The sequence below is a fragment of the Aspergillus affinis genome (genome assembly GCF_023601865.1).
Source record: "Aspergillus affinis strain CMG 70 chromosome Unknown NODE_55_length_207115_cov_84_504473, whole genome shotgun sequence".
Taxonomy (NCBI): Eukaryota; Fungi; Ascomycota; class Eurotiomycetes; order Eurotiales; family Aspergillaceae; genus Aspergillus; species Aspergillus affinis.
Window position 1 is genome coordinate 166,282 of NW_026515836.1, and position 24,556 is coordinate 190,837.

General features: G+C 51.7%; 6 protein-coding genes across 6 annotated transcripts; 3 read left to right on the plus strand and 3 right to left on the minus strand.

The window, feature by feature from the left end:
- Positions 1-644: 644 nt before the first annotated feature.
- Positions 645-1,354, minus strand: skpA (SCF ubiquitin ligase subunit skpA; the record flags this gene model as incomplete). Its single annotated transcript, XM_053101193.1, has 4 exons — positions 645-821; positions 880-1,047; positions 1,120-1,205; positions 1,303-1,354. 4 exons carry the CDS (start codon positions 1,352-1,354, stop codon positions 645-647), a joined length of 483 nt encoding a protein of 160 aa, XP_052955246.1.
- Positions 1,355-2,604: 1,250 nt separating this feature from the next.
- smp3 (glycosylphosphatidylinositol-alpha 1,2 mannosyltransferase smp3) lies at positions 2,605-4,576 on the plus strand (the record flags this gene model as incomplete). The annotated part of the gene is made up of 4 exons (XM_053101196.1): positions 2,605-2,713; positions 2,905-3,287; positions 3,352-3,479; positions 3,550-4,576. The coding sequence occupies 4 exons, from the start codon at positions 2,605-2,607 to the stop codon at positions 4,574-4,576; spliced, it is 1,647 nt and encodes a 548-aa protein (XP_052955247.1).
- A 1,018-nt stretch (positions 4,577-5,594) lies between these two features.
- Positions 5,595-7,204, minus strand: KD926_008468 (putative UV excision repair protein (RadW); the record flags this gene model as incomplete). Its single annotated transcript, XM_053101197.1, has 7 exons — positions 5,595-5,714; positions 5,778-6,257; positions 6,328-6,657; positions 6,721-6,800; positions 6,921-6,993; positions 7,055-7,102; positions 7,187-7,204. The coding sequence occupies 7 exons, from the start codon at positions 7,202-7,204 to the stop codon at positions 5,595-5,597; spliced, it is 1,149 nt and encodes a 382-aa protein (XP_052955248.1).
- Positions 7,205-9,514: 2,310 nt separating this feature from the next.
- On the plus strand, positions 9,515-10,837 carry KD926_008469 (uncharacterized protein; the record flags this gene model as incomplete). Its single annotated transcript, XM_053101198.1, has 1 exon — positions 9,515-10,837. The coding sequence occupies one exon, from the start codon at positions 9,515-9,517 to the stop codon at positions 10,835-10,837; it is 1,323 nt and encodes a 440-aa protein (XP_052955249.1).
- A 2,611-nt stretch (positions 10,838-13,448) lies between these two features.
- Positions 13,449-17,822, plus strand: KD926_008470 (translation initiation factor 6; the record flags this gene model as incomplete). Its single annotated transcript, XM_053101199.1, has 9 exons — positions 13,449-13,539; positions 13,596-15,172; positions 15,236-15,340; positions 15,408-16,057; positions 16,586-16,756; positions 16,838-16,909; positions 16,981-17,067; positions 17,167-17,355; positions 17,462-17,822. The coding sequence occupies 9 exons, from the start codon at positions 13,449-13,451 to the stop codon at positions 17,820-17,822; spliced, it is 3,303 nt and encodes a 1,100-aa protein (XP_052955250.1).
- Positions 17,823-18,757: 935 nt separating this feature from the next.
- set2 (SET and WW domain protein) lies at positions 18,758-21,962 on the minus strand (the record flags this gene model as incomplete). Its single annotated transcript, XM_053101200.1, has 4 exons — positions 18,758-19,330; positions 19,403-19,483; positions 19,545-21,160; positions 21,446-21,962. 4 exons carry the CDS (start codon positions 21,960-21,962, stop codon positions 18,758-18,760), a joined length of 2,787 nt encoding a protein of 928 aa, XP_052955251.1.
- Between the last annotated feature and the right edge of the window lie 2,594 nt (positions 21,963-24,556).

The following is a 24,556-nucleotide window of genomic DNA, read 5'->3' on the forward strand; positions in this document are numbered from 1 at the left end:
AATATGATCGTATATGCTTCCTCAACCTTCTATTCCTAGCTTGGGCTGTCTCCCGCTTGATCATAATGTATTGATCTAAAATGAGAGTCGAAGGGGATGTTTTGGGCAGTAGCTAGTAGACTTCTAGCCGTAGTCATATTTTGAGCCTTTCATCTCTTCAGGCGGGGGAATACATTACGAGGGGGGGGGGGGGGGGGGGGTGTAATTCCGACTAGTCTTGTGACTTATAGAGCATCTAGGTCGGTCAGTAACCTTGCGGGTCTACGAGAACTTCTACCACAAGTACAGAAAAGACAAAAAAGAGAAGAGAAGACATCTTCAAAAACAAGCCGTAAATGGTGTTGCAAATCGAAAAAAGCCAATGAAAGAAATTTTGAGCAATATGGGCCTCACGGCCATCCGTTAAAAAGCAAAACAAAGGAAATACATATTTCTTTAGACTACAAGCCAAGAGGAAACAATCATAAGGAAAACGAACATGAACGAGAAACCGCTCGAAGAAAACCCAACGCCGAAATGAGAATCTTTATTCAGAAATCCCAATTTGAACCGTAAACAAGGCTGGTGACCCAGTGGAAAGGTACTCAAGAGGCAATCCATCTATGATCAACAAGCCATGGGTGACATTGACCAGTGATGTGAAATCAGCGGTCCTCGGCCCACTCGTTCTCGCGACGGATCTGATCCTCTTCCTCCGGAGTGAAATCATTCTGGATGTTGAAGGTCTTGCGGATCTCTTCGGGGGACTTGCCCTTGATCATGTTGGCGACGGTCTTGCAACCAACATCCAAGAGGCCCTTGATGTCAAGGTAGTTGGCGGCCTATAAGATAATAAGGTTAGCTTCGGTACTTAAATTGAGTCATAGGAATTGTACATACCAGGATGATTTCGAACAGCATCTCTTGGTCGACCTGCATGAATTTTTGGTCCCATTCATCGATGTCGGTGGTCTTGCGGCGAGAGTCGTCGTCGTCGCCAGTGCTGGGGGGATCGTTCTTGTGGTGCTGGCACCATTCGATGACCTTCTTGAGGACAGCTTCGTTGACCTATAGTAATTAAATAGAATGTTAGATAAGTCGGGTTCAATCGATGCGGATTCTTCCGATATTTGCACTTACGTTAGGGATCGGGATAGCTTCTCCGGTTTCACCCAAATCTTCGAGCATGTTCTTAATGAGCAGAGAGCGCTCGGCAACATCGCGTTCTGTTAACAAGTAGAATGTATTAGCTCGCGGTCTGGCCACGAATACCAAGTAAAGGGAAGGAACTGCGCCGGATAGAGGCGTGGGGGATGTACATACCGACGGTGATCTCGACGCCGTCCGAGCTAGTCATAGTAAGAGAGCCAGACATCTTGAAAGAATTATCTGGAGATATTGGTTCAGTCTCAAAAGTTGTAAGGTGTAGGCTACAGTGCAGATTTGTAGACGAAGGCGTCGTTGAGTCGTTGAGGGGTAACCGAGGTGGGGATTGAACCTACTGGACTGAAGAGACGGGAAGGTGAGTCAATGAGTATGAGATGGAAGACGAGAAAATATCGAGGCGAACGGCGGCCTATTTATGTTGCGGTGACGGGGTCAGTAAGTTGGATGGAGGGCGGCAAGACAATGAGACGAGACGTAGGCAGAGAAGGAAGAAAGAAGGCGGAAGTGATGAGGCTTAGTTTGGGTGTCTGGTTGGTTTGATGTTAGCGCCGACGAAAGCGAGAGAAAGAGAAGTCGAGGGGGTCTTCCACTATCATTTCCGTCACCGCCTTCGCCATTAGGAAGACGCCGTTTGTCACGGGCGCTGACCTAGACCATCCCCGTGATTAGTGATGGCTGCCTGGAGTCTGCCTGAATCTGTGACGACCAACAAACAAGACAGAGGGAGGACCCTTTTCCCTCTTCCCATTTACATACTTCCTCCATGCACGCAACGGAGCACCCCCCTACCTACACGGTAAGTATCCATTGCCTCATCCACATTACTGGATTCATCCATATGCTGTTCATAGTACTACGGAGGACTACTAACACCTACTGCACAGTCCCCATCTATCTAGCCTTGTTTTGATTTTCGGACCTTGACCCACCTGGCTAGCAAAAATAATGAACGGGGTCAAGGGGATCGAACAACGAACCAATAACTAACCCAATCCCATCGAGGCCTACGGACTACTACGGAGTCTACGGAGTCTACGGAGTAGGGTTGTCTGTCCTGATGTCAAGTTGCCCCCCTCCGACGCGTCTCGTTCGTCCAGTGAAAATCCGCCCTCTCTGCACTTTGCAGCATATTTAATTACTACGGAGTATTCATTTCATCTGTTCTTTCTCCCCCCCCTCCCCCTTGGACTTCTGTTCGCTTCTATCTCTCCAATCCATGGGAGTTTACTCCGTAAAGGAAACCAATTACCAATTCTTCCTCCTCAATCATTCTACTATGCGCCAACAACAGCATGTACTACGATGTACCTAAACTCATCCTCGTTCTCTCTTTGCATCCATCCGAATGATAAGAAGCGTCTTGTTTAGAATCACTAATCCTCAACCCTCTTAATTCATAATTCCTAATCCCGATCCTGATCCTGATCGTGATCTGGATCGTTCGCATAATTCTCCGCCATGTGGAGACGAACGTATTTGCTGCTCCTGGTGATCCGTGTTTACTTTGCGCTGTCCCCGAGTTATCTTCATCCCGATGAGAATTTCCAGGGTCCTGAGGTGGTCGCAGGTAAGCCGGCCCATGCCCATCCCTTCCCCTGCCATCCTTCCGACCCCATCCGCCTTCGCGCGACCGTGATGCTCCTTCCGTCTCGGCGTGTTTGCGCCGTCGACGGCGCGCGGGATTCCGGCCTGTGCTCGTTGCAGCTGCATACGATTTTGTCCTGCCAAACAACTTGCATTGACTCGCTGGTGTTTAAGGCCGTATCCTCTCCTACCCCGCCAAGCTGCCTTGGGAATTCACCGTCGAGAAACCCATTCGCAGCGCCTTCCCGCTATGGCCGACCTATGACGTTCCGATCAGCCTACTGAAATGGTTCTACACCGAAACCGGGACCGAAAACCCCCCGCCAGAACTAGTTTACTACGTTCTGCGAGGGGTCATGTTCCTTCTAAGTTTTGTCTTGGAGGACTGGGCCATTTACGAGCTGGTGCCCTTCCCGCGCCATCGCCGCGCGACGGTAGTGCTGGTCGCATCGTCGTATGTCACCTGGACATATCAGACGCACACCTTCTCCAACTCCCTAGAGACGCTCCTGGTAGCCTGGGGCCTGGTCCTCATTCGTCGCATTACTGAGAATAAGGTTCGGAGAAACATAGTTGAATCAAGTGTGGGAGAAGATCGTGCGGGCTAATGGTGGTTTATAGCGTCGCTCATCTATCTTCTCCTGTGCCGTCCTGTCCTTCATCGCCGTCGCGGGCGTCTTCAACCGCATCACCTTCCCTGCCTTTCTCACTATCCCGGGACTGCAATTACTGCCTCATTTCTGGCGCAAGTAGGTGTTGATCCGATCCAACCTGTCAGTGCTCGGTGAGCCAGATCGCTAACCTTCAGGATCGTCTCAGACCGGCCTCCTTGGTCTCCTTCATTGGATTTGGACTATTGTTCTTCGGCACCGCCGTCTGTGTGGATACCACATTCTACAGACCATCTGCGTCCTTTGGAGACATCCTGCGCGCGCCTATAATTACCCCCATCAACAATCTCCTTTATAACTCTGATAGCTCCAACTTGGCTCTGCATGGACTTCACCCTCATTACCAACACTTCCTAGCCAACCTACCCCAGCTCCTTGGTCCGGCGTATGTGATGATGGTCCTTTCTTTTTGGAGCCTCCCCACCATTCCGTCTTGGTTGAAGGATATACGCGCCGTTTCTGCGCTATCGGCAACTATGCTATTGTCTATCTTCCCTCACCAAGAACCCCGCTTCTTGATTCCGTGCGTCCCTCTCCTACTCAGCTGTTTCCGTCTTCGCAAGTCCCGCTTGTTTCTGGCGGCCTGGGTGGTTTTCAATGTCTCCCTCGGATTCCTGATGGGGGTCTACCACCAAGGCGGCATCGTACCCACTCAGATTGCCATCCCTTCGATTGTCTCGGCGAATGCAGCCATGCCAAACAGCGGCCCCTCGGAGCCTCTTCGGGTCTCCGCGGCCGTGTACTGGTGGAAAACCTACTCGCCACCACTGTGGTTGTTGGGCGACAACACCGACCCGTCTGTGGACCTGGAATCTCGCGACTTGATGGGCATGTCCGGACCGGAAATGATCCAAAACCTCGAACGATCGCTGCCATCCTGTCCATCGGGTGACGATGGCACCCAGAAGTCGGGTGCGGGCCCTGACTCGGTTTTTATGGTAGCCCCCAAATCTGCCACCTTTCTTGACGCATACGACGTTTCTTTGAAGGCTTCATCCGATCACACAGATCTAGAACTCCATGAATTATGGACGTATAGTAAGCACATCAACCTGGACGACCTAGACTTCGGCAGCGACGGGATCCTTCCGACATTGCAACGAGTGATTGGTAGACGCGGGCTAGCCGTCTGGGCCGTTCGAAGAGCTTGCAATCGAGAATCCTCCGTCAGCTGAGAATCTATTTGATGTCAGCTGTTTTGAGACAAAATTAAGCTTGATTGAAAGCTGATCACCTCTTGCTTTTCCCCCGCTCTCATTCCGTTCTTCGTCTTTTTCCATTTTTCTTGGTCTTTGCATTGATCTTTATTCAGTGACAGCAATACCCACGGCCGTCATATCATGCTATATATTGGATTTATTCTTTTTTTTTCTCCCCTTCTTCCCAGCTCTGGCAAACTATTCTTTTGAGAAAGCACTACGCCAACCCCCCCTTAGTATAGATGTGCATGTATATCACGGTACTGATGATTATAATTGAAGTATACCCCACCTATTAATCATTCATACAAGCTGTTACATTCCTCAATGATAGAAATTAATAATAGGTAAATGTAATTCTACACACATTCCACACTTACCAGATACTGAAGGGAAGAAATGAGGGGACGTAAGTGTGACTTGACGGGGGGCGGACTGGGGGTCATCTGATGCGTGCAGACTAACGGGTCCTCTGACCACAGGACCGCAGGCATAGCTAGGTATTTCTCATAGTGGTATGCGGCAACTTGTGATGGAAGTGGAAAGCGCACCATAGAGTACGAGTTAGTGTCTTTCCACTTGTTTATCCTTCACGATACTACTTGTCTACAATAGACGCCCGTAGACTAGGCGTTTGGACCATTCAGAATATCTCATTTCACTTTGCTCCATTAACTAGGTGCAGACAGTAACGTCACATCTGAAGGAAAAAAAGAATAGAAGGGGAAGAGGAAAGGAAGAAGGAAAAGTCATACGTGATAGATACACCGGGCCGCAAATGTTCTTGATCGCGACAACAAGGTGACGGCCAGCTCGCTCGCAATGTTTAGACGCTCGATCATACCTGATCGGGTAAAGAAAGTCGAGGTCTTGCCGGAGAAAATCAGGAAGAGTAGTGTATTGCAAAAATCGTTAAGAGAGAAGAATTAAAAAACAAAAGAAAATCGCCACTCCGTATGCCTAAGCCTCCTGCGGCCGAGTCCTAGGAACGGTATCATAGGTCGTCGGGGTCGTCGGGGTTCTCGAACAAGTAGTTCGCGGCCAACTCTTCGTTCTTGTCGCAAGCAAAGTATGCCTGGATAACCAGATCCCGCGAGAAACCGAGACGGCAGAGCTAGCACTAGGTGAGTTTCAAGATATTTCCAGAGCGTGAGGTGGGGAGAGCGGGGATACATACACGTTCAATAGCATCTCTTTCTTCCTCCGTCACGTGGATCTGATGCGTGCCGGGAGGCAGCGCGGCATCGTCGTCCTCGCCAAGAAGCTGAAGAAATTGCTCCTCGTTCTGTCCAATAAGTTGCGCGATTTGAGGGTTGCCAGCGGCAACTTGCTGGAGGATGGGCTCGAGCATCGCCGGCTGCTGTTGGACCAGTTGTCGCAGCTGCTGGAAGTGTGGGTTGTTCCGGAGGAAATCAAGGTTGGGGAGTTCACCACCAGCTGCTGGAGCACCTCCGCTGCGAGCTCCACGTCCGCCCTCTTGGCCACCGGCCTGAGCAGCGGCTTCAAAGAGGTTGACTGGCTCTTCAGCCCCGGCGGGGAGAGGGGGGGCGTCTTCTCCAGTAGCAGGTGCCTCCTGCGTGTCGGCAATGTCGGCAGCGGCAGCCTGTTGCTGCTGCTGTTGCTGCTGTTGCTCCTGCTGGATACTCTCTGGAATTCCCTGCACAAGTAAAAAAAAGCATTAAACCCAGTTATTTACAAAAATTTTGGGGCATGGGTTTTCGACTCACGTTCAAAAGATATTCAATAGCACGGTCAGGGTTGAAGAACGCCGCTCTCATCGCACGGTTGATGTCAGACCTCGGGAAACCCATGCTCTCCATCTGAGCGATAACTGGCTCACTCTGGGAACCACTTAACAGTGCGGAGGGGTCACTGAACGACGATTGCGACCGGGTGGTAGTGGCGGCAGCCGGAGACGGAGTCGCGGGGGCAGGCGGGGCAGAAGTGTTCGCAGGGGGAGCCCGAGGGGGAGGAGGTGCAGCTGGCGTCGAGGCAGCGGCTCTTGAGGGTGTGGACGGAACTTGCGAAGGAGTGACCGTGGAGGACGAACCCTTGGGCTGAGCAAAGCAGTGAGATCAGTTTGAGGAGCTTCAGTATGGACATGAATTGATGATGCTTACCTTAGAAACCATACACACTATGAAGCCCTTCTCCTCGATGTTATACGTTTCGATGGTTCGGTCATCTTGCAGGATTTTTCCTATAGAAGTTGGACGGCGTCAGCGAGGGGATGGACGCGGAGAGGACCTTGGCACAAGCGCCGTGCGGTCCATCAATCTGAATTAACCGAGATGGGAAATGAGAAGAGTTTTCAACGTACCGGAGTAAATAAGCTTCAGTTGAGGAACTTCCCAACTCTTCTCCTGAGAAATCTTCTCCTTCACTTGCCCGACCTATCATGTCGCTCAGCCCCGCACTGAACGAATCTTGACGAAAGAGGGACAGCGGACTTACCGTCTCCGATGGCTCTGCATCGATAACAAACTTCTGTTGCTTCAGATCCTAGAGAAGGGAGGTAGACATAAGTCAGATGTCGAAATCGTGATGAGGATGGGGGTGGGTGAAGGAGGGTTGGCTGCAGCATACTTTGAACGTGAGCTTCATCTTGCGCCACCGAAAGACCAGAGATGGCTTTGAAAGGCGAGGGGGAAACAAAGAGGCCTAAAGGTGGAAGGGATGATGATAGAATGGACTTGATGGAATCGGCGGAATGGCAATGGATCGAGGAAACAGAGGATCGCGGGGTGGAGGATGGATCAGATCGACTGCGAAAGAACTGGCAAGTGGGAGAGAAACAACCTACGATGACGAGGAGGAGAAAGCTGGAGGCGGTGACGCCGGGCCCCCAGCCACACTCTGCGCTACCGCCACAGTCACGCCCCCTCGCTAGGGAACGCCACCCGTAGTAGTAACTATAGGCAAGTGAATAACTAGTCCGAGATGTTTGGGTTCCTTGGTCGGTTCCTGGATCACTTTTCTCCCTCAATCTGCACCATCCGCTCTGCAGGAGGGGATTGCATCTTCAGCTGGGACCTGGCAGCCCTATGACATCGACCTGCCTCTGGGAATATGTATGGAGGGGCTGAAGAAGGATGGAACAACTATACGATACCTTGGAGCTTCATGGATCTACATTCTACAGACATATCATGATTCAGATGAGCTGAAGATGCTACGTACTCGATTGTGTATCTGTCCCATCTGGTCTTGCACCCTCAGGCGACGCGTGCCATGGCAAATCATGGGCAATCCATTTCATTGCCTCGAGCGAAAGCGATCGATACGTTCATCCCAGCTGATGGATTGGGCCATATTAATGTGGCACTGGTTCCGTGTCCATCCCCATTCGAATCCCGTATTTCTGTTTTCTTTCCTTTCCGACATCCTTTCTTCTTCTCAATTACCATTGTTGTCGACTCTTCAGCGTGGCAAGGGCCAAAGCCCATCCGGATGGATGTATCTCATCGATCTATCACACCGGCTCCTCACAGTGGGGTTGTCGAAAAAACACCAAGCTGGCTCCAACAATCATCCTCCAACACATTACTCACGCTAATGGTGAACTACTGCGTCGGGACGGGTAGTTAATTCCAGTCTTCTTTTCGATTCACCCATGATCTCTCTCACTGGGCTCATCGATAGTTAGCTGCTTCGATGTCGTTACTCACTTTCAGCCTGGAGCGATGTTATCACATCGCACCTCGGGGCCGTACGACATATCACATTTCAAGAATCGGAGGCTTTCTCTCAGTTAGCATTATCCGTATCCAATCCTGGAATCATCACGGATGATCGATTGTTTAGGGCCATTCCGGGATACTGGTGATCGTCCCGGCCGCCTCGCACAGGAAGCCACCCAGTCTTGACAAATTGTTTTCTGGACGTGTTCCATGCACACCTAATTTTGTCTCGAGATTAGTTGTCGAACCTTCGATCATCTGCTGTCTGAATGGACCTTTTTCACCTAGGACTGAGGCAATAATCGTCTTGCACACGGCTTCTCAGACATGTGGACTGGGCTGCGTGGGCGATGAAAGCACGCATGGGTAATGCTGGATTCGATTTCCAGCGAGCGAAAAGGGTCGGCCCGTACTTGATATTCTTGTGAGTACTGGTGAACACCCCCCTATGCATGTAACTCGATATGGAACATGGAGTGGAATCAAGGGGCTTTTCCATGGGCGTACATATGTTGTACTGTACGGAGTGCGTATGTACATGGCCATGTATGTAAGTATATACATGGCGTTAGGTCGAAATGTCGGGTCCATCTATCGGTCTTTTTTTTTATTGATGGTTTTTTTTTTTTTTTGTTGCTACCTACCATACCCTTTCTAGATCCCCTGATGGAGGACACTGACAGCCCCATATCAATAACGCCCCCCCTGTCCTCCCCAATGCTAATCCTGGTCTCGTTCGAGCAGCACAAACCAAATACTTTCGGGGAACCCATTCCCCCCGTCACTCTCTTTTTAGTCTGATAGATATACTTTCGGTCCTTCCAGCCTGCTGGGTTAGTTACAGGATTCTACCTAGTCGGATATTTACCCCAGTCGTCCCCTCGTCCATCCTTAGGCTCTGTTGGCCGCACTCTAGGTATTACTTTCTCGCTCGAGGCATTTATTTCGTATCAGCTGCTGGTTCTGACGACGAGATTCACCTGATATTTGCCCTATAATGATCCTGATGTGACTATGACGAAGACTTTCCTTGACTACTGATGATATCTCAACCTTCTACCCTCATATGTCGCTCAGAGTAATCAAAATCACCACTACCAGTCACTACTAATCGACACGGCAATCTTCTTACGAACCTCGCAGTCATCCTTGGGCTTCTTTGTCAGTCCGAAGCGCACTATACCATCCTTGGCCATCAGGGACATACTCTGCCTCTTCCGAGCCCACCATCTCCATGAGTTTCTTTAGGTTTAAGGCCTCTCTGGCCTACGTTCTGGGAACGATCGGTCTGGCGTCAACTTTCACAGTTATGATACTCGATGGAATATGCTATGCCTTCGCCAAATCTCTCCCTTCTCACATATCCTCCATCGAGTCCGCCATCGTCAGCCTCAGTGTGGTTAGCTGCCTTGCACTTTTCGCGTTGGTTGTGATCTGGGTGTCCGACATTGAGAACGGGCTCCGCAGGCAGTGGAAAGGCTGGAGAGCGATCACCTATGGCATTGCCATTGTCTACTTCTCTCTGGCCACGGGGATTACTGCTGGGGCGATGGCGTGGAGTGCTGTCCAATCCATCACGGAGGCTGAAAAGTCACACCTTACCTCGAAGCAGCGAACCCTGATGGTCGCTCGCTGTGTGATATGGGCCATTTCCGTCTTAAGTCAGGGGCTACTTGGGGGGTACCTCCTGATGTCGATGTCGAGACGAAGACACCGTACCGAATGGCCTAGCTCGTTCTCGCAGGAGCTCGAAATCCTCCCAGATAACACCAGCGTCAGGCCCAGCAGCCCGTCCAAGACACCATCGCTAATCATCACAGAATCTCAGCGCGAGGAGGAGCGTAAGACCAGCCGGGAGCTCCAAGCCTCTGCTCAGCCATCCGCCTCGAGTTCAACATCATTGATATCCAATCGATACTCCGGCAGAACCCTGACCCAGATCGAATCGAAGCGCAGTTCTTTCGACCTAAACCCGCTGTATTTGTCCCAACCCGAGGGGGCGTTGATCCGCACCAAGATCAGCGGAGGCCCAGAAGAGTCTTCGCAAAAGCTTGTACGCAGGCACTCCGAGGTCAAACGGTCTTTAGACAGCCTCATCCTGCGGACCGCATCTGGCCGGTCGTCGCCAGCCAGCAACTTGCTCCAGCCGGAAGTGTCCCGGGGATCAGCCGCTCCAACGTTGACGTTAGGGGACGAAAGTCATATTCATCCGTTGTTTCGTGTGGCCAGTCCATCGCCAGCCCCGACGCCAACCCCGGGCACCGTCGTCGTTGCATCACCCGCCGCAGGGCAGATTATTTCAGTCAAATCTCTCAATCGCGTGCGATCCACGAACTCGCTCCGGTCTCATAGCATCCGCAGTCGATCTCCCATGAATGAACGAACGAACCCGCTCAAAGACGCGTCGGAACAAAAGCCAGTGCCCACCGGAGACAAGAAACTGTCTTCTAATCTGGAGCCCGTCATTCCTGGTTTTATTATGGCCGCCGACGTCCGGAGAAGCCTCACCCGGTACGAGAAAAGGTACGATTTGCATGAATCCCCTCTCGAGAGTTAGAGTTAGGGTCTGGAGGGGGAGAGTGGAGTGGAATAGAGTGAATGCAAACATGCTATACCTTTTTTCCCTTGTCTTTTTTTTTCTCTTTGTGCCGTTTCCCCTTTGTTCCTAGATATCCTGGATGTGCAGCGCGGGCGGTGTTCTATCTGTTTATCTTTAACCTTTTTGTCTTACCATAGCCTGTCCTTTAGCCAGTCGTCGATTATAGAAATTAGTCAATCAGATGAATTAATAGACCAACAGATGACCAAAATATCTTCTTTTCTTTTTCTTTTCTTTTTTTTTTTTTTTTTTTTAAAGAAAAATTCTCCTTACGCAGAGGAGATGAGGGAGGGACGGATGAGGGGGGCTTGAACCCGATGTCTCGACAACCTGCAGACTCGTGCGACATCGACTGGGCAGCGTGTACAACATTCTCGTGCCACCTCTACTCCAGGAGATGACACGCTGAGAATCTTTCTAATTCGACCGAACCCAGCATCCCGGGGAAGAGGCTGGAATCTCGTGATAATCTCGATGCGAGGCGGCTTGAGGGCGGGCGACCGGGAGCGTTTGGATGTCTCCATTTTCTACCTACGGGCTGGAAGTGACGGTGAGATGCCTAAATGGCGGTCGGGAGTAGGGCGTCCGACTGGCGGTATGAGGTTTAACAGAGGAAGAGATGTTTCTTGTCTGGCATCTTTCGTAGGAAATGTCCTGGCATCCATTGATATATATGAGGGCAGATCCACTTGGGCTGCGACATGGTCCTACATAACGTGGTCTAATCGAGGGTCGACTGGGTTCGTGTCAGTACGACGGTTCTCATTTGCATGATTCTGTCTCAAACGATGAATAAGGAGGCGAGAGGAAGGCAACTAATTCATCGATCAACCCAGAGTGTCGGAGTATACGGAGTACTTATACGGTACGGGTGGGTAATACGGGGGACCCGACGACCGTGTGGACTAAAACTGGAACATGGAAGGAGATCGCATGAGTTAATCAGGGGCGAGAAGAGTTGAATCAATCATCAATCAACACATTCAATGTCGAGAACCTTCGTAGGGGAGGCGTGGTCAGTGGTAGAGTGCTAGTAGGAGAGTGCTCGGAGAAGGTAATACCAGCGAAATCGTGGGCGAGAAGGGAAAACTCACCTTTTTCCCTTGCGTCTTCTTTCCTCTTCTTCCTCTTCTCTTTCTCTCTTCCTCTCTGTCTCTCTGTCTCTTCTATCTCTGCCTCTGCCTTTTTGTGTTCTTCCTCTCCCGTCTTTCCCCAAATACAATTGGAATTAATTGATTTTCATGATCGGAATTCCTTCCCCGGACGCTTCGTAAAATCCTGCATTCTGGTGCCAAACCCCCGAACTAAATCCGCCCTTTTCTTTCTTACTTCTTTCTCCGTCTCTTCCTTCCTCCGCCTCTCGCATCCTCTCATCTACTGTTTCTCCCCTTTCTATTCTCCCCCCAGCTGTAGGACTCGCAGTGTTCCATTGACGGTGCCGTGATTCCTATCAGGTCCGTCAGGTCTTAAATCGCTGGGATCATCCTTTTCCTTTTCTTTCCTTACAACGTTCTCCCCCTATCGGAACAACGTTCCATCTGCTTCTGCAGGAAGATCTATCAACTACGAGTCGGATCTTCGTGACATTCTTTTTTCCTTGAAGAATTTGGACGAGTCGAGAGAACTGGAGCCCGAGAGTGAGTGAAAGCAATTAGGCCATCGTGTTGCGACTACTTCATCCGGCGACTAAAATCTACATGCGGATCCACTTGACCGAACCGCGTTCTGACTTCCTCCACTACTTTAGTCTTTACTCTCTACTCTCTACTTCGCTCATCTCTTCCTCCCTTCTCGCCTTGCGCTTTTCTCTCGTTGCTTGTTCTTCCCGTGCATGCTCTGTCGCATCTTCTTCGGTATGTAAATCGATCTGCCTTCTCGCTCGGTCCTCTCGGCCTTTTTCATTTTCTCTTGTTTTCATCCTTTCCCTTTCTTTCTTTCTTTTTTTTTCTTTTTTTTTTTTCGCCCCCTTCTATTCCCTGCCCCAACACGTTCTCTCTGCCGCATTTCTCCATATTGTCATATTTCCATATCTTCATATCTCCATATCTGAACGTCCATCTATCTTCACAACTACTACGATTCACCTGACCTTTCTGTCTTCCTGTCACCGCCGACTTTATTTCCTTTCCTCTAATGCCCCTTCACTTCCCCCTTCCTATTGTCTTGTGTTCCTGCTCCTCATTCCACAGCAACTGCTTCTCTCTCTCTATCTCTCTTACTTCGCATTGTATTATTCATGACTCCGATCTGCCAGCCTAATCCCTTTCACTTGCTTTCTTCTATCTAACCCTTACCATTTCCCTCTCCCGACTTAATATATTAGCATATCTCGGGTCATCGCCTTATTGCCTCAGCGTCGTTTTGTAACACCCTTTTAAAGTTCTTGAGTTCCTTTCATCTTCTTCCTCATCTATTTGACCTTGCGTCTCTTCCTTTCTTGTCTTCCTGCCACTCCGTCTATCCACGTTCACTGCGCATCCATTCTTTCCCGGGACTTTTCTCTACTTCTTACCCCGGGGTGTGCTTCTACATTGTCTTTGGTACTAACACGCAGTCGCAGAAGATCGCGATGGGCGGGGTCAAGCGTAAAATCGAGGCCACCAAAGGGTCAACTACAACCCCGGCTGGCGGCCCTCCAGCCACCCCTCTGAGCACCAATCGTAAGTTGGCCGGGCGTCTACTGCCATTTGTGAAAATCTTCTCACCACGAGCATAGAATCGGCCGTTGGTGATACTTCGCACATTCGCGTGACGCGAAGTCTGCGTGCAAGTCAGGACGCACGTGCCCACCAAACTGATAGTAACAAAAGCAACACTCACACCCCTACTACCACCAACAAGAGTGGACCTAATCGCCCATCCCGAATCATCACGCTTAAGACTCGCCGCTCGTCCGGGTCAGGCATCGCTGCCAACAATGCAGCAAGCTGTGCCGCAAACCATGTAGCAAGCACTTCCGCGAGTACGACTCGTGAGACCCGTGCTTCTCGAACGCGGGCCGCCGTCCCTGCTGTACCTGCTGCCCCGACTCAGCCGGATGGCACGGCCTCGTCAACTGTCCCCGAAACTCCTCGGGCCAAACGGGTCAAACGAGGCCCGACGGTCGAAGAAACTCCCCGGACGACGAGGCAGTCGGCTCGATTGCGACCGCAGCCCCAGCCGGCCGCAAGTGAGAATGTCTCTCATGCAGATATTGCGGTTAGGCGACCCGAGGAGGCAAGTCCTTCCGTAGGCGTTGCCTCCGGAACCCGAACTCGCAAACGGAGTCGACAAATCTTGGACGGGGCTAAATTCACCGATCCGGCGGAAATGCTGCCCAAAGCACCTTCTCCAGATGCCGCTGTCCCTGAAAGTGTCGAGGAGTCTAAGCCGTTAAATAGCGAAGCTTCGCGGAATCTTAGGATTACATTCACCCAGTCCGCAGATCGGACCCGCGAGGTTGCCGGCTCCCAGGAAAAGAAGAGCGATTTCGGTGGATCTATGGCTGACGAGGCCGTGAGCCCTACTACGAAAACGAACAGCAGTCCGTTGGCAACTCGAAAGCGTAGACCTTCGGAGGCCGACGATCACGAGACTGCAGACCCTACTGCCAGTCCCGTTGCTTCCCCCAGCAAGAAGCCTAAAATGGAAGAGGAAGAGGAGGGCGTGGAGGGGGAGGAGCCTGCTTCGGAACATCAGTTGCCAAACGGCCCTACAGACAAACCCGAGTCGCAAACGCCGGAGGACGCTGCGACTGAACCTAAAACCGACAGCGAATCTCGGCAGATTACGGAGGAGGTTGAGGGATCGACTCCCGAACTTGCCACGGGGCCTACCAGCGGCAAGGCGCTGCGGGGTGGCCGTGTGAGGGGGCGAGGGCGCGGCGGGCGTAGCAGAGCAGCAGCACGCTTTGCAGCAAGCCGGCGTGGGCGTGGCGGTACTCGAAGTGCTCGCGGAGGCCGCACGGGTCGCCAGCTCGATCGCTCGAGTGATGTCGAACTCGAACGTTCCCCTTCCCCAAGTGCAGCCACTCAAAAACTCCGGGATCGGCAGCGCGAACTTGACAAGGCATTCAAGAAAGTGGCAGCCGCCCATCGGTTAGCGTTGGCCGTGCTGGCAGATCAGTCGGAGAAAAAGCTCACTCGAGACAAGAATGCACATAAGAATGTCCCCGAGTACGACGAGATCAACGATCTCTTGCAAGAGAGGCTTCGAGAAAGAAAGGAGCTGTTTCGCCGAGAGTATGAGCTCAAAGTGGAGCAAGAGAATCGGATATTTGCTGCCAACAAGGAAGCTATCGAAGAGAGGTTCAGAGTAAGTGGTTGCGTTCCGCTTCCTAATCGTCAGGAGAGGTTTGCTGACAGTCATCGGTTGCAGGCATCGGCGCGCTATATTCAGACAGAGCATTTCTACGCCAGCCAAGGAGACTATATGGCTTTTGTGGAGGGCCGCCGGGCGGCGGAGGATGACGAGCACACCGAGGTAAGCCCTGCCATTTCTTATAGATCCCACATCACTGAGAGCTATCAACTGATGCACGAACGCGTAGACGGACGGTTCCGAGGCCGAACCGGAGCGGGGGCCCATCGTCCCTCCCGCAAAGGAGTTCATTCGAGGCTTCAATTCTTCCTCCGTCCGAAACACGACAGGAGCTGCCGCCTACGATCGAGGCTACCATGGCTGGGAGGATTTCGTTCAACGTGCTAAACTGGGCGATGACATTGACCCTCAGATGAAGGAAATTGGCGATACTGCCGGCGTGGGTGGCCTCTCTGCTCATCAGATTGTGGACATGCTCTTGGAGGCAACGGGCATCGTCGAAGTGCGACATGGCGGAGGACCGGGGCCGGAGTTTCACCCCCCTGCCCCCGCCGTGCGTCCGACGGCATTGTTTGCCCTGGCCGATGTAGCGGCAGCCGAGCTCCCTCGTCCCTCGATAGTCCAGGCCACGCCCCGCCTTTCCGCTCATCGCACGCTTCTCCCGCAGCCTCCTCCATCGGTGGTTCATGGCCCGACGGATCCACGATCGTTTGTGCTTCCTCCTCCCACCCCCCATCGCCAGGCGCCGCGTCGACTTCTTCCTGCGGCACAACAAATCCCTCCGATCAACGAGCAGTTGGGACTGCCCGACCCTTTCGCGTCCAGGAGTGGCCCCCCTCAGCTACCGCCGCCACCAGGCTCGAACTTTCAACGGCCGCCGTTGCCGGGATATCTCGCGGGGCATCATCCCTCGCATCTTTACTATCCACCGCCTCATCCTCCTCCGGGACCACGTCCGCCATACTGACTAGCGGATGGGGGCTGGCGGAGCTGACGAGCAGATGGCGAGAGGGACTTTTGGTTTCATTCAATGGGTTTTGCGTGGGTTGGGTATGACTATGATAATACTGCACTGTTTCTGGAGCGATTTCTTGATTCGATATGATACAATTTCATTTTCCTTTCTATCTTTAGAATTCCGCCTGTCTGATGGAGATCTGCATAACTACTCCGTACACCGTAGGTAACTAATAACACACTAGTTGATGGAAGGAGTGGCGATGACTAACGATGGATCATGATGACTCGCCGCATGACTCCTCACCCCAATCGGGACTAGCGCCGCGGGGCTCGTCGAGGATTTCGTGAACGACGAAAAAGATTCTGGTCTGGGGCGTCGACTTGACCTGCTTATATCTCCCCCTCGCACTTCCCTCGACTGCGCTGGCTTGATCTCCTCATTCACAGCCTTGTTCACCTGTCCGCCTTTCTGCGCATTCTCCTCCCCCACCCTACCTCACACATCTGCCTTGCGCGGGCCTTCCGTCAATCGTCCCTCGTCATTCCCTCCGAATATTGTCTTCAATCCAGTCCCGATAGAATCATGGCTGTCCGCGCTCAATTCGAGAACTCCAACGAGTGAGTGATTGTCGGACATCTTGGCTTGTCGACGCCTTGCATAAGAAATCTCCAGGCCGCTAACAAGCAATCTTCCGACAGAGTCGGTGTCTTCTCCCGACTTACCAACTCGTATGCGATTGTCGCCATCGGAGCCTCCGAGAACTTTTACAGGTACTGCCAAATTCTTGTACCCGCCCGGACGGTGTCCCGTGAGCACGCCGCTGACCTATTCGATTGCGCAGTGTATTCGAGGCCGAACTGCAAGATGTCATCCCCATCTGCCATGCTACCATCGCCGGAACCCGGATCGTCGGTCGTCTAACAGTAGGGTATGTCCGAATCCCTCACGCAAAGCCTCCGCCCTTTTTTGCTTTATATCCGACTCTCTTAGGGATGATCGTTTCTGCAGTGAGCTAACACCACACCAGCAACAAGAACGGCCTCTTGGTGCCCACCACCACCACAGACCAGGAACTGCAACATCTGCGGAATACGCTGCCAGATTCGGTGAAGATTCAACGGATAGAAGAACGTCTTTCGGCGCTGGGAAATGTCATCTGCTGTAATGATCACGTGGCAATCATCCACCCGGATCTGGAGCGAGAAACCGAAGAAATGTAAGGATTCACTTGTCCTCTCTTCGTTTGTTTGGGTTGAAGGGGGCGGGACGTTAGGAAGCACCAGGGAAACAAGAAAAGCAAGGCTGACAGGAATTGACCACAGCATCGCGGACGTCCTCGGAGTCGAAGTCTTCCGCCAAACCGTTGCCGATAACGTCTTGACCGGCTCGTACATGGCCCTCTCCAACCAGGGCGGTATTGTGCACCCCAAGACCTCGATCCGCGATCAGGACGAGCTCTCCTCGCTGCTGCAGGTGCCTCTGGTCGCCGGTAGTGTTAACCGCGGTAGCCCCGTCGTGGGTGCTGGTATGGTCGTCAACGACTGGTTGGCCGTGACGGGTCTGGACACGACGGCCACCGAGCTGAGTGTGATTGAGAGCGTGTTCCGACTGGGCGAGATGGGCCCTCGGGGTGTCGGCATGGGCGGTGCCAACAAGGAGAGTATCGTGGAGAGTTTCTACTAAGCTTCTCAGAACAGAAGTTGGTGGAGAATATATTTTCTGTAACGATTTTTCTTAACGTCCTGGACATTCAAAACTTTTTTTTTTAACCTCTTAGTCCCTCGTCCTTATATCCGCATTGTTTCGGGGGAGTCGATTGGTTTTCCTTTTTTTCCTATCTCTCTCTTTCCTTTTCACGCTTGATTGGACAATTGACATCTCGTTGTTGAGAGAAGGAATAAAAAAAGCATCTACTACGGTGTACACATATGTATCTTCTAATACATACTTTGATTGAGTGGACGGATTGGACTGATATTTTGACCCACGTACCTTTTTCCTTGTAAAATATTGAGATGGAGATTGCAGATAAGAATGAGTATGAGAGAAAAAACTTGTTCTAGATTTGAGTTGTTCTGTTCTGACCAGAGCCTCAGCACTATTTCAAAATTTGGAGGGGGAGGGGGTGGGGACAAGAGGAAAGACAGAAAGAAATTTATTTAGTTATACACTGATTGATCAAAAGAGAGGCAGTTCATCCATCCAACCATCCATCCATGCTTTTTTCCTGCCTGTTGCCTGTTGCCTGTTGCCTGCTTCCTGCTGCTGTGGAATGGAATTTCTTCCAGCGGTATGCAATATAACCATAACCAGTAAATAAGAGCGCAAATATGAGGGGGTATTGACAGTGTACGGTACATGGAGACAAAAAATAAATAAACATGCAAAAGAAAGAAAATGGAGATAAAAACACAGTGAAAATCGAGAGAAATAGCAAAAAAGAAAAAGAAAAAGTAGGTATTATAATAGATACGCAGAAAGATCAACGCCGCTGAACTCCCGTTCGAAATACTTCAGTCAGAAAAAGAAGGGCAAAGGGGTAGAGGGGTGGAGAGGGAAAAAAAAGACAAAAACGAAGAGAGGAAGAAGGGGGGAAAAAAGAGATGATAGGTTGCTCGCTATACCCTCCCTTCAATGTCGATTTGCGATCGCTCGAGCTCATTCAGCTCCGGCGTGTAATCTCCATTGGACTGGAGTTGTTCGGCCGGATTTTCACCGTCGTTGGGAGGGCTGTCATCATTGCTCTCGTCCGGCGGCGGCGGCGGTGGTGGCGGAGGAGGGGGAGGAGGCGTCGAAGAACGTTGTCGTTTCGAAGACGAAGTGGCTTCGTCTCCTAGAATTCCCTCGCCGGTGTTGGACTCGGATCGCTTCCGTTTCTGACCCCCTTGCGGATCTTCCACGCTCGCGGGCGTCTCTTTCTCCTCGGCCTTGTCGCCCTCGTCGTCGGACATCTTGACATCATCCAATGCCTCATCGTCACTGGGGACTTGGGGGGTGTCGTCCGGTTTCGAGTCCGTTCCTTGCGCGTGCTTTTCCGCTTTCCGCTTCTCGAAAGCCCGGTGTTTCACCACGGCTTTGTCGAAGTACTCCTTGCAGAACTTCTTGACCTTCTTCTGCTGTTTTTCGTCGATCTTAGTAGGATCATCCACTCGGTTGTTCTTGAAATCGGAATTGACCAGCTTTTTTGCCACCTATGAGACACGTATTTGGATTAGCAATAGGATTTTATCCGATATTTTTGAAAGGGGTGGCTCGGGGCTTACATCTTTAGCATAACGTTTCAGGTCGTCTTTCGGAAGTTTGTGCTTGAACTTGTCCACAACGTATTTGACGTGGGGGAATAGCTGATAGAGAGGAGAATAAGCAATAAGTCGGAGACACTGGGTCAAGCGAACTATTTCTCACCGTATTTTCGTAGAGCTTCTTTCGCTTGTCTTCGCTGTAGTTCCTCCACTTCTCCTGGCCTTCCTTTTTATCCGGGGTGGGTTTGGATGTTTGCGGGGTGACAGGCGTGCCGGTCTTCTCCTTCGGAGTGTTTTCCTTGGCATTCATGATGCCATCAATGATATCCTGCAGCGCCTTGTCTCTCGATTCTTTGGGTGGCGGAGGGGGTTGGGGTGCCGGCACCGTTGGGCGCGTCCAGGTGGTATCGCCACGCGCCGAGTAGTAATAAGTCCGTCCGTTCGATTCGGCGGCAAACCAACCTGCAGGGAGCGGATTGAATTGACGCCGAAATGACCTGGGTCCGTGATGGTGCGAGGCCCGCGCGCCGCCGCGATTCTGAGCGGTAGGCCCTCTGGGGGCCTCGATTGATCGTGACCTCGATCGAGAGCGTGATTTTGTCCGTCTCCGCTCATCGCGAGCGTTCGTCTCTCGTCGCTCGAATTGATTGACAGCCTGTGCGAAGGCGGCTGGATCTCTCTTCATGCGCGGAATGCGGTAGCCGATTTCCAGCGTCGACCAGCTCTGCAAAAGCGAAGCTGCCTTCTTCTCGACCCGCTCCTCGCCACAACTCGTCAATGGTTGGATGGTCGACTCGATTTTCGAGTCGATGATCTTGTTCCGGGTCAAGCGAGGAAACCCGTCGAGGATGTCCAAGATCTGCAGGGCGACATTGGTGTCATCCTTCCACATGGCCAGCTGCGAGTTGAGAATTTGATAGCCGTGCATCTTGACAACGCGATTGCTAACCCGCTCGTCATCACAGCGTTGAATGCGGCCCAGAAGTTTGACCGCGATCCACTTCTCCTTGCACTGCATCAGAGCCGCCATGACCTTGGTGACGCCGTTTTCATCCAGGGACTTGGGTTGTACGCTATCCACATATTCTTCGTCATCCTCGCCCATCTTCTTCTTGCGTGGGCGCTTGGCCACCGCGGTATCCCATCCATCCGCGTCGTCAATTCCCAAGGCTTCGATAGTCGCATTCGACAACTTGGTAGCACGTTCCGTCTGCGTCCTCCCGCCGATGAAGCCCGTGCAATTTGGCTCGCCACAATAACAGGGCTGGGGGTCGGCGCCGTAGCGGTCGACATTGTAGTTGAAGACGAGTTCTTCGCCGGCCTGAATGCTCCGTTCCGCGAAAATGCCCATGCGAAGCTTCTCTCCAACGACCCACTTGTCGACATAACAGTTGGGATTGCACGAATGGTTACAAAACCGGCCCAAGTTACCCTTTTTGGTCGCGTCGACGAATTCGCCCTTGCTCAGGGACATGAAATAAAAGTGTTTAATGCCCTCCTCGTCGTATTGCCTCATACGCCGTCGAAACGGACCTTCGTTGATCACTTCACCTACATACTCGAAGATGAACTGATGCGGTCGCAGGTCGGCCTCGGCACGCAGGCCGAATCCTTTTTTCTCCGTTTTGATGACAGCCACAGGGGCGTACTCTTTGCGCTGAAATCGCTGGTTTTGACATTCTGGGCCGCATCCACAATCTCCCATGCACTCGATTTTGGTTGCGCGATTGATACAGTCCGAGTCTTCTCCGCATGCCAAATTTTGACCGATAGATGAGTCTGCCTTGCGTTAGAGATGAGCTCAAATTTTTGCGCGAAGATCCGTATACTGGATTCATCGTCAAAAGAGCGAAATTGTAAAGATACGAATTAAAATACGGAGAGTGGCAGAAGTATCGAGGGGGGGAGAAGGAATATGCAAGCGTAGGAAAGAGATGACTGAAATATTCGCGAACACCAATCTTTTTGCGTCCGAAAAAAGAGGTGACACGAGTGGTTGAAAAAACCAAGCAGGGAAAGCGTGCAAAGTACGGGAAGAAAATCGAGGATTAAAAAAATTCTTACCCCATTCCTCAGCACAATCACATTCCATCGCATGTTCCGTATAACCCATATATTTGTTTGCATACGTGCACGTTTCCATCAACTCGAAAGTCGACCGAGCTTCCGCGGTGCTATCTGGCAAATGCGAGAACAACTGCGGCGGGCGCGGGACAACCTTCTGGGACGAGCTGCGAGTCAACTTGGGAGGCTGTCCGGGCTCCAATTTGACCGTGATACCGCCCCCGATTCTCTCCTCCGTGGCGGCATCATCGAGGTTGTCTGCGTGTTCATCAAGTTGCTCATCTTTTTTGATCGGAGTGCGCGAGGAAGACCGCGATTTGGCGGCGAACGCAGTTGGCCCATTGTTCTGGTCGATCGTGGGTGGTGAGTTGGACGCCCTCTCGGGGTCATCCTTGATCACGGCGCTTCCGCCATTCGAGGTGGGAGCATCGGTGGCACTGTCGGGCTCCAGCTTCATCGCGGTCACCCCATCCGCTACAGATTCTGACTGACGGTCCGCGTAGTCATGGGGTAACATGACGACACGGACGGCGCGCGCCTAGTACCGGAGCCAGCAAGGGAATGCGCTGGGGGTGGCAGCTGGGGGAGGGTGGAAGGGCGAGAAGGGTGGAATTGGCGGAAGAGTTGGCAAAATGGTGGAGTGGAGAGGTTGAGGTGATGGAAAGAATGGGAGAGAGGCAGAGGGCGAGGAAGAAGAGAGAATGATGGGGTCACGGGCAGACCGAGAGGGGAAAGAAAGAAAGGCGAGGAATTGCGAGTCCAGAATTGGTCGTGAACCAGCCAAAGTCCAAAGTCGCCGTAAAACAAACCTCCACGTTTTTTTTTTTTTTTTTTCCTTTCTTTTTTTTTTTTTTTCCCTCCTTCTCTCTCCCTTACCCGCGCCAAGAAATGTCTGGAAGGAAAAAGAAAATAGAATCAAGGAATTGTTCACATTTAATACGCTTCTAAAGCCCTCGACGACCTGGCTCGCATGGGCTTCGGCTTGCTATTCATTCACTCCGTTGTCCACTCTTTCAATTGTCACTGTCCTCGGAAATATCATGGTGCTAAAGGGGAAAAAAGACAAAATAGAACACGATTTGGTTTCCCCCCTTCTGAATGGTCGTTGCGCTCGCCGCGCATCTCTCCCAATCATGCACTAGAACTGCGCCCTTCTCGACACAGAAAGTCGGCTAATGATCATCGGCCGTGGATCGGAAGTCCTGGGTTATGTCGATACAAGAAGCCATGGGATCAAGCGGTGCTTTCCTGTTCTCTCTTGCTGTTTATTCACTGGCGCGAAGAGGGACGTGTTCGGCCTCAAGCCAGGGCGGTATCTTAAGGTCCGAGTCTGCACCGACAGCAGCTTTTCTCATAAAAAAGCCCCACGAGAACAGATGAGCTTTGTTTCTTTCCCCTCTCTTTGTTTTTGTATACACTGGCTAAACGGTACATGCTCACCGCTATCCACGTACAGCGCGGGACCTGTCGACACGAGGACGCGAAACAAAAAGTGTTAAGAAAACGACGGCGTAATCAACCGAAGGGCTATTAGTCGGGTCATTTCGTGCCTAAACGGGTTGACAAGCAACAAGATTTAGTTTTCACATGACTTAAGTCCTGGTCAACGTAGAAATAGTTGGACAAACGATGCGTTTCCGCTGCAAAGTGTAGGATCAAGGCCGGAGGGCCAGACGCAGGACTTGCGGAGCCAACCGCATGACTGGAGGGGAATCAGGCCGAAATCCCGGTTGTAGGGATTAGAATACACCATGGCTTTCTCAAGCAGATATCAATTGAACGGCCAGTGCCACTGGGGAAAGAGCCATCCGTGACACCGCCAGATCAGCTTCGAATGACTAACATTTCCCGGAGGAAGTACCGAGACGGACCCCGAATAAACTAGTAGTAGAATAAGGACGCAGCAAGGGCGAGGGACCGTTGCTTTGCAACGAAAGGCAGGCACGCCGAGAACAGTCCTAGAATTATAGGCCACGAGAAGACCAAATTGATCGGACTAGTATCCTGCGCATGCAGCTTCTATCTAAGGGTGGCTGGGACATATCAGAAAGGATCTGCAGGAGAAGATGAGACAAGACGCAGGAGATAAGTCAGCAGAGCGATACGTCCAATCGTTTCTCCGTTTGCCTGGAAGGAATGCGCCCAAAGCCTCCGAAATCAGAGGTAAAAAAGAGGGTACCGCAAAAATAATAATGATGGGGAGGGGGGGGGAGGGGAGAGATCCAAAGAGCAAACAGAGGGAGACGGAGAGGGAGAGAGGGAGAGAGAGACGTTGAAGTCCGGCAGGCGGGTAACCATTGGACGCAAATATCGTAAAACCAGCCGGCGATCGAGTTAAGCGACCAATTCACAACGGAGAAAATAAATCAGCGGCAGACCAGACCAGACCAGACCAGACCAGGCCAGTCCGGTCCAGTCCAGTCCAGTCGGTGTCATGGGTGGATTACCTAGTGGATTCTATTCTTGTGACCGGTTGCTGCAAGTCAAATCCTCGACCCCAATTCATCCGGACTCCTCACGGTGCATGAACGGGTGGTGTCACCGGCACCGGTTCAGGTTACGAAGGAGGGAGTCAATGCGTTTCAAGAGGATAATATAAGGAAATTTGAAATCCCAGGCGCATGTCAGAGGAAGTATAGCCGTTTGTCATGAACACAGACGGGCGAGGCGAGATTCGTGCCCGTCCGAACAGGATGATGGAAAGGTCGAAGGGGACTAAGGATGCAGAGGGCGACGCTCCGGGATCCTCCTTCCCTTAGTCAGGTGTCTGTATGTAACTATGTACCGTACTACTCGTACATACCTTTAGGAGTCGACAGACAGAGACAGACACATGGTGTAGTAGTACTTACTGAGGGAGAGAGATCGTCGACAAAGACCGGAAATCGATCCTCCGATTAATGGTTTAAACCTGTATAAGCCCTTGAGCGTGTCGAATATCGATAGCAGATTGATTGATTAATTCCTTAATTCCGATCAATTAATTTAATCCAATGTTGAGGGTCCCCCAATCCCAGGTACCAGGTATCGTACGGGATACTTTGACGACACCGGGGCCGGCGATGACTAATGGGAGTCGAGACAAGCGTGACGGGTACCTGGGAGGTGGGG